The sequence below is a fragment of the Nannospalax galili genome, unplaced genomic scaffold, assembly GCF_000622305.1.
Source record: "Nannospalax galili isolate Female #2095 unplaced genomic scaffold, S.galili_v1.0 scaffold184, whole genome shotgun sequence".
In the NCBI taxonomy this organism is placed as follows: Eukaryota; Metazoa; Chordata; class Mammalia; order Rodentia; family Spalacidae; genus Nannospalax; species Nannospalax galili.
The window spans coordinates 2,283,652-2,295,940 of NW_008351649.1; the positions used below are offsets into that span (position 1 = coordinate 2,283,652).

A 12,289-nucleotide genomic window follows, 5' to 3' on the forward strand; every position below is an offset into this window, starting at 1 on the left:
CTCTGCATAAATTGAGTCTGGTGTCACACACTTGTAATCCTAGCATTTGGTAAGTGGAGGCAGGATGATCAACTGTTAAAGATCAGTCATCCTGGTCTATACAAGTTCAAGGTCAGCTGAGGCTACATGAGAGCCTACCTCAAAAGAAAAAGAACAAACTCTGGGGCAGGTCCAGCAGTTACATTTTAACCAATCTGACATATCTTCGTCCCTCAATTCAATTGTGAGAATACTGTCTTGCACCACAGCATCCCGCTATGGAGTCCAAGGCTGCTTGGGCTGCTCCCATATTTCAACCCAGGAAAACTCCCTTCACTTTCTAAATTTCCGTTCCCTCCATTGTAGAATGGAAATAGTGATAGCAGGCACTTACTTGAGGGGAGGAGATACTGCACCTGCTTTGCTCAGTGCCTGACACCTGTCTGCTCAGCAAAGATGAGCTATTCTCTTTTCTTTGTCTTTTGTTTTTGATAAAGGGTCTCACTTGCTAGTCCAGGCTGGCCTGGAATTCACAATCCTCCTGCCCAAGCCTCCTCAGTACTAGAGTTACAAGGTTGTGCTCCCCTACCCCCACTTCCTCTTTTAGATGTTACTTTGCCATCACTGCTCTCTGTATATCCCCACTGCTGTTCTTCCGTTCCCCATTCCTGAGGGAAACAGTCTCCAAGGCTCTGCCCCCAACCAAAAGGTCTGCCTTCAACAGGAAGCCTTTTCCAGACCTTTCCTTTGTTCCTGTACAGCTTGCTGCTAGGCTACAATGCCCCAGATTTGTCCAGCCTTCTCAGTACAGTGTTCAGGTCCCTCTGCATCTACCTGGTGTGTAAGCAGCTGCTCAGAACCCTACACTGCATGTTGGTCCAAACCATCATCTCCCGGGACTAAGCTCTGCCCATCGGCTTGCTTGCCCTGGCGCTCTGTCTACCGCCATAGTTTGTCCTTGATTCAGTGACCCACAGGCCTCTGTGCCTTTTTTGGTCTCAGGACAGCTTCAGAAGGCATGCTAGATTGTCTGAAAGTTTCTTTCTCTGGAGCATGTGACTGTGATTCCCAGTGAACAGTTCCCAGTGGTTCACGGTATCGTGGGATCTTCTTACAGGCCTTGCGTGGTTGATCATAATTATGGTCCTGTGTCATAGATGAGGGGTTCGGGCCCCGGGTTCACTGCTTCTGAGTGTCAGCGTTTGGTGGCTCTGGGGCTCATGGCCATTCACTGCCCTATACTGGCTAATGGTGGCAAAGAAAGGAACTTCTTGTTTCTCAGGCTGGCAACTCTGAACTCTTGAGCAGTGGTCTGAGGCCGTGTTCTCAGGGACATTCCTCTGGGACAGCCTAAAAGTAACACTTCTTATTTGTCTGTGTTATGTTTGCATACGTGCGTGTATGCATATGCATGTACACAAGTGTGTGTGTGTTTATGTGTATACAGGTGTACTTGTATATGCTGACACGTGCATATGCACATGTGTACTTGCATGTAGAGGCCAGAGGACAGTCTCATCTGTCAGTTCTCAGATACTGTCCGCCACGTGTTTTTTGGAGACAGGACCTCTTATCTACCTGGAACTCACCAATTAGACCATCTGGCTGGTGAGTCCCAGGGATCCACCTGTCTCTGCCTCTCCAGCCCTGGTATTACAAACATAGGCCACTGCGCCCAGCTTTTTACATGGGTTCTGGGAACCAAACTCAGGTCCTCATGTTTGTGTGGCAAGCACTTTACCGATAAGCTATCTCCCCAGCCTAAAGTGACCCTACTTACCTGACTGCAGTTTCAGGTCTGTGCGACTGCTAAAGAATGACCCTGTGAACTTCCAGAAGTTTCCCTACACTAATGAAGATGAGGCCTGGAAGACATACCTGGAGAACCCCTTGACGGCTGCCACCAAGGCCATGATGAGAGTCAACGGGGATGATGACAGTGTTGCCGCCCTGAGCTTCCTCTACGACTATTACATGGTAGGCCTGCCACCTCGGGATGTGTGATGACCCACTGAGGGTGTCCCCACTGTCAGCATCGAGCTCAGCAGCCCCTCGCCCTGGGCCTTCGCACCTGCTGCTCTTTCCTTTCTCCTGACTAGACCCTACTATCCGCCTGGGACTCAGCTCAAATGTCACCTCATTCTCTCTCGAGGGTGGGGGTAGGGTTCTCATGGGTCTTCATTCTGTATTACCAGCACCTTTCATCTTCCCCCTCACTTCTCTCCTTCAAAATGTCTACTCATTTCACCATCTCCCCATGAGCTAGCTACTGGACATCGTGGCCATTGCTATATCTCCAGCAGCCCATGCAGTCCACCACCTGGTGCAGAGCACATATCAATTGTATCAGTGCGTGGCTTGGCCAAGCACACTTCATCACAGCACCCCCCATCATTTCTGCCCATCCCCTTGGGTCATCCTAGCCTCCCCTCCATCCCTACCACCTGGAGTCGGCTCATCAACCCATCTGCTTCCTTCTGGGTATCCCAAGGGCCCCTTCGCTCAGACACTGTTCAGCCCCATCTGCTCTCCCTTTCTCCTCCTGTCCTTCCTTGTCTCTGCCACCATTCTGTTTTTCCTTGTTCCCTGGTAATTTCCAGGGCCTTAGCCTTGATGCTGGGAGATTGTTGGCTCCTGGGAGCAGGAACTGGGCCTTCTCACCTCTGATAAATTGAGCTTGAAACAGTTAGCAATCACAAATATGAATTCATGGCATGCTCCCTCCCCATCACCACCTGCAGTGCCTATGCCAGACATGGCTAATGGATTGCAGCCTACAGCCTCACAGAGGGTCCATGAATGAAGGCCCAGCCTCTTGTCAAGCCAGAGCTCCAGGCATCCCTGCCTATCTGAATATCTGAATGAACATGGGGAAAGTGAATTCTCTTCATGACTTCAGAGGTCCAGGGAAGCTGAGGTGTGTGAGTCCTCATAGCAAAGGCCCCAGGCTGCCTCTGGACCTCATTTCAGGGTGCCCTGGTTCCCCTGCCTGACACCTCCCAGCAGACTGGCAATCTTTAGATAGTGTCCAGCCCAGGACAAGGGAGGAAGTTCGAATGGCTGCCTCAGCTCAGGGCCATGGTGGGAGCCAGAATTCTCCATCTAGGTTCAAACCCCAGCCTGGGATTTGCAGGGTGAAGGCAGACAGTAAAATAAAATCCACCATCACCTCTCTCAAGCAAGAAGCCATTTCAGAACTGGATTGCTGGGGCCCAGCCCTGAGGTGACAGTCTTGTTGGTCTCAGTACAGCAGGGTCTTGGGAAAGATAGCACACTATGGGCTTAGCAGCCCTGTGGGCCATGCGGGCCTGGCCTGTTGATGTGACCAGAGCACCTGCTCGGGTACCTGAGATCTGGACATGACACAGATGGACACATGGCTTTGGGCAGTGTGGGGCCAAGCCCTCCCTCAGATCTCCTAGGATTGGAACCAGGCTATAGTCTCCAGAGCTTGATAGCAGTTTCCTCAGTCTTAGGGACAGAAGAGTTGAAATAATATAATTATCATCACAAAAGGTCATTTTGTCAAAGTTGTGCCTCTGCCCCTGGGTGCTGCTTTGAATACCCATAATGCTTTGCAGGCTGGTTGTGTTTTTACAAATGAGGGTGTGAGGTTCAGAAGCTCAAGATCACACAGCCAACATGTGGTAGATCTCGTAGGGAATCAAGAAATCTAGATTCGGGGCTGGAGAGATGGCTCAGCAGTTCAGAACACTGGTTGTTCTTGCAGAAGACCCAGGTTCGAATCCCAGCACCTACATAGCAGCTAACAACTGTCTGTGACTCCAGTTCCAGGGGATCCAACAGTCTCTTCTGTCCTCCGTGGGCATTGCACGACATGGGTGCACATACCTACATGAAGGCAATACACGCATACACATAAAATAAAAATAATAAAAATTTTTTTTTTAAATCTAGATTCAGAGTCATGTTTCTTGCCCTAAGACAGAGGAATCTGGCCTCCATCTCCCCATCCAGGTAATAGTGACAATATTTATAGATTCTCAGCGTAGTTGTGAAGGTTAAATAAGAAGAGTGAAAACATTTCCAATTCCTAACATATAGGAGGCACACTTTTAAAAAGCAGGTAGTTTTTTAGAATCCCCTTGAAGCAGGTATTATGATCCCCAGTTCAACATTTGAATAAACAGAATCTCAGAGAGTACCATCATTCACGGTCATACCAGGCATGGTGGCACATGCCTTTAATCCTTGGGGGGCAGAGGCAGGTAGATTGCTATGAGATCAAGGCCAGCTTGGTCTACTTAGTAAGTTACAGGCCAGCTGGGGCTACAGGTAGACTGTCTCAAAACAAAAGTCACACAGTGTTTTTAGGCAGTAAAATAAGTCACCCAGGCTGGTCTGTCTGTCTCCTGATTCCATGCTCTTAACTGGGAAACTTGGGGAACTGCTTCCTACCCTGTAATTTGGGGCTCAGACTTAGTAGTAGCTAAAAGTCTGCCAGTCTAAGGGATTACTAGGTTCTCTCCCAGGCATCCGAGGGCCTGACCCTAGCCCCAGGAGAGTACAAGGCTCCAATAGTAAGGCCCAGCCAAGAACACCCATCAATTCTTCCTTCTTCTCCTCCCAGGGTCCCAAGGAGAAGCGGATCCTGTCCTCCAGCACTGGTGGCCGCAACGACCAAGGAAAAAGGTGAGCTTCCTGAGGCTACCTTCGCCTCTCTCCTTCCCCCCCGGCCCCCGTCCACCCAGGCCCCTTTAATGCTGACTGGCCTGCCTGTTAAGCACAGGGGGTATAGTGCTGTAGTCCACAGTATGTCTTAGGACTCACAAAACTTTTTAACTTCTTTTAAGATCAGAAGAAAAGAATATTTACAATCCAGCCTGAATTCAATATGCCAGAGCAATGTTTTTTTGTTGTTGTTGTTGCTGTTGGGGTTTTTTTTTTTTTTTTTTGAGACAGGGTCTCCCTGTAGCCCCAGCTGTCCTGGAACTCACTATGTAGACCAGGTTTGCCTTGAAGATACAGAGATCTGCCTGCCTCTGCCTCCCCAGTGCTGGGATTAAAGGCGTGCACCACCACGCTCGGCTGTGCCAGAGCAATTTTATGGAAGGTTTCAAAATACCTGGTGGCCAGCTGAGAGTGTAGCTCAGTTGGTAAAGTGTTTGTCTAGCATGTATGAGGTCCTGGCACTTGAGAGGTGGAGGCAGGAGAATCAAGAGTTCATCCTCAGTTACAAGGGGGAGTTTGAGGCTAGCCTGGGCTAAAGAGACCTTATCTCAAAAAGATGGTATCAGCAGAAGAGCCTTGCTAACTCATAATAAAACTGTGATTGAAAACACACACATACCATCACACATACACACACACACACACACACACACACATACTCCATACCCCAGATCCTAGATGCCTATATTGTGTGGCCTGGCATTTACTGCAAACAAACTTCAAAGCCACAGCAGGAGGAAACCCTTGGAGGCAGCTTTTCTTTCTGGACTCCAAACGCTCCTCCAAGAGGTCAGCCGAGTTCTGGGACTTCTGTCCACAGCTTTCTGGCCTTTGTGTGGCATTAGCACCTCAGGCCACAATGTTCTTTTTCCTTGTAGAAAATAGCACAGGCTGAGCACAGTCTGGTGAGGACTAAGGGTTGAGAGGGTAGAATGCTACCCCTGTTCCTCCACTTCCTCTTTCCTGGTCAATGGGGACCTCACAGAGGTGACTATGTAGGATTTCGTCTGGGTGTGTGGGCCTCTTTCAAATGAATTCCACAGTTTAGTAACTTCTGATTATAAGAGCATTACATATTTCTTTCTCTCTCTCTTTTCTTTTTTTTTTTTGGTTTTTTGAGAAAGGGTCTCCCTGTAGCCCCACCTGACCTAGAACTATCTATGTAGACTAAGCTGGCCTCAATCTCACAAAGATCCGCCTGCCTCTGGCTCTGCCTCCTGAGTGCTGGGTTTAAAGGCGTGAGCCACCACATCTGACAACACTTGTTTCTTGAAAAGATTTTCAACTCTGTAGAAACATCTAAAGTAAAAAGTAAAAATTTCTTGTAATTCTGTCTGCCCCAGTCAACATTTTCGAGTATATCCTACCAGACCTTTTTCTAAGCATGTACTCATTGTATCACAGGTACACAGCCCCCTCCTAGACATACCCCACTGGCTGACCCAACACAGCTGTTTTAAAGTGGGAATATTTTGACACAAAGACATTTAGCTAAGAAACAAATGATCAAGCTTCCAGGATTTTTAAAAAATATTTTATTTATTTATTTTTTATGTGTATGCGTGTATTGCCTGCACGTAGGTAAGTGCAATGCCGTGGGATGTCAGATCCCCTGAACTGGAGTTACGGACAGTTGTTAGCTGCCATGTGGGTGCTGGGATTTGAACACTGCCTCAGCGGTTAAGAACACTGGCTGTTCTTGCAGAAGACCGGGGTTCAAATCCCAGCACCCACATGGCAGCTTCCAGGTTTTTAAATGAACAAATCCTGTGATAGATAAAACAGGGTGTTCCCTCAACCCGGTGCCTACATGAGGGACCATTCCTCACACTCACTTCCTCCAAACTGGCCTGCATAGAGCCTAGCTTATAGTACAGCTTCTCACATGGGCTCACCCTCAGTCCAGTCAAGGTCCCCAACCCCCAGAGCAAAGAATGTGCTCACTTTTATCATCCCCCCTCCGCAGGTACTACCATAGCATGGACTACGAGCCGGACCTTGCCCCCCTTGAGAGCCCCACACACCTCATGAAATTTCTCACCGAGAACGTGTCTGGAAGCCCTGACTACCCAGACCCACTCAAGAAGAACAACCTGCTGAGCTTGGAGGGATCCGTGCCCACCCCCGGCAAGGCCACTCCCCTCCCCCCAGGTCCAAGCAAGCTGGAAGCCAGCTCTGTGGACAGCTACCTCTTACCCACTAGTGAGATGTATGATAATGGCTCCCTCAACTCTTTGTTTGAGAGCATTCATGGGGTGCCACCCACACAGCGCTGGCAGCCAGACAGCACCTTCAAAGATGACCCGCAGGAGGTGAGTGCCCACCCCTGAATCCCTCACAGCACCCCTGGATCTATGCGTGCATGAGTAAACAGAGAAAATACAGTGAGGAAGTCAGAGCTTTATCATCTATGGGAGAAAGAGTCCTAGACACAAGGCAGGGCTGCCATGTACTTCTGTTACAACCTGTGTAGCCATATGTGCGGCCTTGGACTGAGGCCCCTGCAGCCTGAACATGGTCGTTTATTCTCTTGCCCCTGTGTTTCTCTATAGTCGCTGCTCTTCCCAGATATCCTGAAGGCATCCCCGGAACCCCCATGTCCAGAGGATTATCCTAGCCTCAAGAGGTAACTTAGTTTCCAGGACCCTTGGCCACTTGGGCGAGGCTGCACACAGAGCCTCACGCTGTCCCTAGAACACCAGATATCATCAGTGAAAGAAAAGAAGAAAGGCAGATGAGAAGAGAAATTTCCACAGCCTGTTCCTGGGCTGTGACAGGGAGATCTGCACTCAACATTCTATCAGAAAACTAGAGCTCTAAACCGAGCATGGCGGTGCACCTATAATCCCAGCACATGGCAGGCAGAAAAAGGATTATTGCAAGTTTGAAGTCAGCTTGGGCTCCACAGTGAGTGTGAGGTTAGCCTGGACTACATAGTAAGACCCTGCCTCAAACAACCCCCAAAGAAAGAAAATTGAAGCTCTGTTGTGATCAATCCCCCATGGCTTTGTCCCTTTCCCAGGTCTGATTTTCTTTGGATCTCCCTTAGTCAGCTAGAATGTGATTCCATAGAGCCATTAAATAGACCTTCCTGGGGGATGAAAGAGACTTAAAAAACATGAAAATATATTAAACTTTTCTATGTTATTTTAAAAAAAAAAGAAAAAAAGAAAGAGACTTAGAAGGTCACATTGCATGTCCACTGCAGACCCAGGCCCCTGCCCCATGCCTCAGGAGCCTGCCTCATATTCCTCTCCCTCCCCACAGTGACTTCGAGTACACCCTGGGCTCCCCCAAAGCTATCCACATCAAGGCAGGGGAGTCACCCATGGCCTACCTCAACAAAGGCCAGTTCTACCCGGTCACCCTGCGCACACCAGCAGGAGGCAAAGGCCTCACCCTGTCTTCCAGCAAAGTCAAGGTCTGTGGGCCCTGGAGTAGCTTGGGGAAAGTGTCTGGGGAGAGGCTGCTGAGGATTGCTTGTTGGCTTGTCAGCTTGTCATTGATGAGAAGGGGTTGTGGGGATGAAGGGCAGGACTGCTGGGCCATGCACTGGGAGGGGACCCAGTACCTGGGCCTCCAAACCCAGGTGACATGACTGCTCACTTACAGAGTGTGGTGATGGTTGTGTTCGATAACGAGAAGGTCCCATTGGAGCAGCTGCGGTTCTGGAAGCACTGGCACTCCCGGCAGCCCACTGCCAAGCAGCGGGTCATCGACGTGGGTGAGAGCCTACCCCACTCCCTCCCAGGCCCCTCCTCCTGTGCCCCTTCCCCAAACCCCTCCCCCAGATCAAGTACCATAGTGTACAGTGAGAAAGACTTTACTGTTAGAAGCAGTGGCTGTTTTCTGCATTGCTCTGGGATAAACAGGACCTGGGACCGAGACAAAGTCAATGACTAGGCCCTGCAATGGTTAGGATGCAGCTCAGCTGGTAGAGGGCTTGCCTAGGATGCAGCAAGCCCTGGGTTCCATCCCCAGCACTGCATAAACCTGGCATGATGGAGCACATCTGTAATCCCTGTAGCTGGGAAATGAAGGCAGGAGGACCAGAAGTTCAAGGTCATCTTGACTGCATTAGCAAGTTCTAGGCCAGCCTGGGGCTACATGAGACCCAAGGCAGGCAGGTTCACTTTGGGGCTAGGACCTTAATCTCATCTCTGTCCACAGATGGAGGATAGGGAAGCCCCTCTAGGTGGGCCACCCTGACCCTGGACCACTCCAAACAAACTAGAGTTCCAGCCTTTTCTGGGTCCATCCTTTTCTTCCTAGCTGTGTGACTTATGTCCCCTCCCCTTCCTATACCTCAGTTTATCCACCTGTCAAATGGTAGGATGTCAGCTGCCCTACTGGCCAGCCACACTGGAGCACATAGTGCAGGTGGCATGTTGGTTGGGAACTTAGCCGAGAAGCTGAACAACAGGATGGTTAGGAGAATAGGCTTAAGAACCAGGCAGATCTGCACTATGTTCCTTGCTCTGCCTTTCATTAGCTCTATGACTTTGGGCAAGAAGCCAAACCTCTCTGAGCTTTGTTTTCCTTGCGTGTAAACTGAATATTCAGAGCTAGGAGGAGGAGGCTTGCTGTGTTAAGTGTTGAATAAACACTAGCTGCCAAGATTACTTTTATCAGTGCCGTTATTGCCGTACTGTTCCTGATGCATTATCTGAGATCTATGTCACACCCCCCAGAAAAATGTAACCTTCACCTCAACATACTGAGGGCCCCATGTTGCTGGCAGAAACTGGGGGAAACTCTCCTTTCCCAGGCTGGCCTCATCTTCCCCTCTGTGCTCCAGAGCACATAGTCCCTCCTCTTAGACGGCAGCTTAGGGATACATGTCCCTGCCAGGAGTCAGGTGCAGTTCATGGTGCCCCAAGACTCCTCCCCACTGACCACCCTGGTCTCCTGCCCTTTCAGCTGACTGCAAAGAAAACTTCAACACAGTGCAGCACATCGAGGAGGTGGCCTACAACGCGCTGTCCTTCGTGTGGAACGTCAACGAGGAAGCCAAGGTCAGTACCGGCCTGGGTAGAGTGACTGCACTCTGGGAAAGACTCACCTGCTCCCAGGACGGTGGCATCCACTCTGCTGAGCACCCAGGGAGGCAATGGCATCCAGAGGCATCTGGATCCTGTGAGCTCCCTCAGCTTCAGTTTTATGGCTGGAAGATCAGAGTGTAGCCATAGCCTCAACTGACCAGTTGTAATGGGGATCAGACATGATGAGATCAGCAACCTTGCCTGCCCATTCACCAGACAGGACATCTGAGCCCCACAAAAAGGGGCTCAGAACCCCTGGTGGCATGCCGATATGGGCTCAGGAGTTGCAGAGGAGGCTTGAGCCCAGGGACTGGCTTCCTGGAGCCTGTCAACAATTCTAATCTTCACACTGGGTTGTGGTGAGGCTCCCATTGTCCTGTCTAAGAGGCTGGGACACAGTAGGGCCATGGGGTCATGGGAGAGGCCAGGGAGAGGAAGCCCCACCAGCTATCTTCATGCCAGTGTGAAAACCTGGAGCTTTCTCACTCAAGTGCCTGTCACCAGACTAGGTACTCTGGACTCTCTTGGGTGTCCTGTGTGAAAGGTTATGTTGTAGAACAGGCACTAGCCTGGCCTCAGGGTCTGGGTCACCTCTCTCCAGTTTGTCTTTCCCTGCCCTGCTCACTCTTGCCACACCCATCTGGCCTTGGTCCACTCATCCCAAAGGCATCTGTGGACCCCTGTCTCCCCTGGAGGGAGGTGAGGAAGATGTGGAGACAGGGGCAGAACCCAGATGGGGTTGTTATTCAAACAGAGCTAGGGGCTAAAGGAAGAGCCTGTCCCTTCTTGGAGGTGGGAGAGTTTCGTGGGAAGGGAGGGGTGGACCAGTTCTGGAGGGTGGGAGAGTTTCATGAGAAGGGAGGGGTGGGTTTCAGTGGGGATCTTCTCACGGTCTCTGTGCCTCTAGGCCTGGGTCTCAGTGCAAGCTTGAAGTTGACAGAGGCTGCAGAGCCTCTGGGCCAGGTGAAAGGAGCTCCACCCAGCATGAGCTACCTGCTGCCGTCACCCCCCCCCACCAAGCCTATGGCCAAGGGGTCTGCTCAAGCATCCCACCCCCAACCCCGCTGTTCAGGTCAGGGCCATTTCCAAGAGAAATGTCTCAGAGACCAAGGCCGGCCTGGGTAGCAGAGTCTAGCCCTGAGTCCCCTCAAATAACAGTCAGCCAGGGCTAGTCCTGCTGAGACAGGCCCCAGGTTACCACATCTGAACCCTCTCCCTGCCTTGCAGGATAAGTTTACCCATCCCCATTTGTAGATAAGGAAACAGAGGGTCAGGGAGCTCACAGGATCTGTCCAAGCCACAGGCTGGTGAGCTCCCCACATCAGACCAGGGGTCACATCTAGGCTCATGTGCCCTGACCCCTTGGGGGACAGACTATCCCTGCTTAGCCTCTATAGCTCTAGAACAGAGATGGCCAGGGCAGCCATCAGCCATAAAAGGTATGGGGCCACCCAAATGGAAGGAGCTAGAATACAGTTCTGGCTGCAACTGGTGATTAGGGTGAAGGGATTGTGTCAAATTCTGTGTCTCTGAGTCAGCAGGAAAGTCATGTCACTAATTTGCTTCAAGCTGTAGAAAAATAAAACTTTGGATCTCCAGTCCCTGAAGGGCCCTAGCGCCTCCCAGGGTGGGCTACCCTCAGTGAACTAGGGAGTGCGTGGCTGCCTGACTCCCATTGCCTGAGGACCAGGCTGCCTCGGGAAAGCCTCCTCTCACCCCGAGCACCCCTTTCCCTGTCTGTGAAAAGGGGGGTGATGATGCTTGCCTGATGGGCCGGGGGTGGCTGAAGGGTGCTCACTGAACACGTAGTCTTGAAGAGGCCACTTACCCAACTCTCTGCTCTGTCCCCAGGTGTTTATCGGTGTCAACTGTCTGAGCACAGACTTCTCCTCACAGAAGGGGGTGAAGGGTGTTCCCCTGAACTTGCAAATTGACACTTATGACTGTGGCACGGGTGCTGAGCGCCTGGTACACCGTGCTGTCTGTCAGATCAAGATCTTTTGTGACAAGGTGTGTACGAGGGCCTAGAGACCAGAGTGCCAGACACCAAGCCCCTGCCTCTAGGGGTGCCTGTCTCTCCTTGTCCCATGCTCACCCTCACTCTCTGTCCCTTCTTGCTCTCCAGGGCTCTGTAAATCTGGCTCCATGTCTCCTTTATCTCCATCAGTCTTCCTCGCTCTTGCTTCTCTCTCTCTCTCTCTCTCTCTCTCTCTCTCTCTCTCTCTCTCTCTTTCTCTGTCTTCACCTGGATGAAAAAGTCGATAGGAGCCACGCCACAGGCTGAATACTATCCTGCTATCCTGTTTTACATTTCCTCTACCAAACTAATTAGTTCATTATTTTTTAATCCCCCCATACACTGAAGTTCTCAGGACATGGGCAGAATATAGCCAGAATATAACACAAAGGGCCTCTAAGCCAATTCTGAGAGCATACTTGCACCTCTTTGAAATTTCATATTCTAGACTATTGTTGTCTTCATTTCTTTTGGAATTTTCTGGTCTTCCAAACTCCTATCAGAATGTCTTATTAGGCTTTGCTTACAACATTCTAGGGCTTTCTAGCTCAATGATTCC

General features: G+C 50.5%; 1 protein-coding gene across 1 annotated transcript in view; it reads left to right on the plus strand.

Moving 5' to 3' along the window:
- The window catches only part of Grhl3 (grainyhead like transcription factor 3), a 33,660-nt gene that overhangs the window by 10,255 nt on the left and 11,116 nt on the right, over nucleotides 1-12,289 (plus strand). The window contains exons 2-9 of the mRNA XM_008848616.1: nucleotides 1,770-1,956; nucleotides 4,571-4,632; nucleotides 6,638-6,983; nucleotides 7,224-7,297; nucleotides 7,939-8,092; nucleotides 8,284-8,395; nucleotides 9,592-9,686; nucleotides 11,565-11,723. Of these exons, the coding sequence (XP_008846838.1) occupies nucleotides 1,770-1,956; nucleotides 4,571-4,632; nucleotides 6,638-6,983; nucleotides 7,224-7,297; nucleotides 7,939-8,092; nucleotides 8,284-8,395; nucleotides 9,592-9,686; nucleotides 11,565-11,723 (1,189 nt within the window). The remainder of the gene's footprint in view (nucleotides 1-1,769; nucleotides 1,957-4,570; nucleotides 4,633-6,637; nucleotides 6,984-7,223; nucleotides 7,298-7,938; nucleotides 8,093-8,283; nucleotides 8,396-9,591; nucleotides 9,687-11,564; nucleotides 11,724-12,289) is intronic.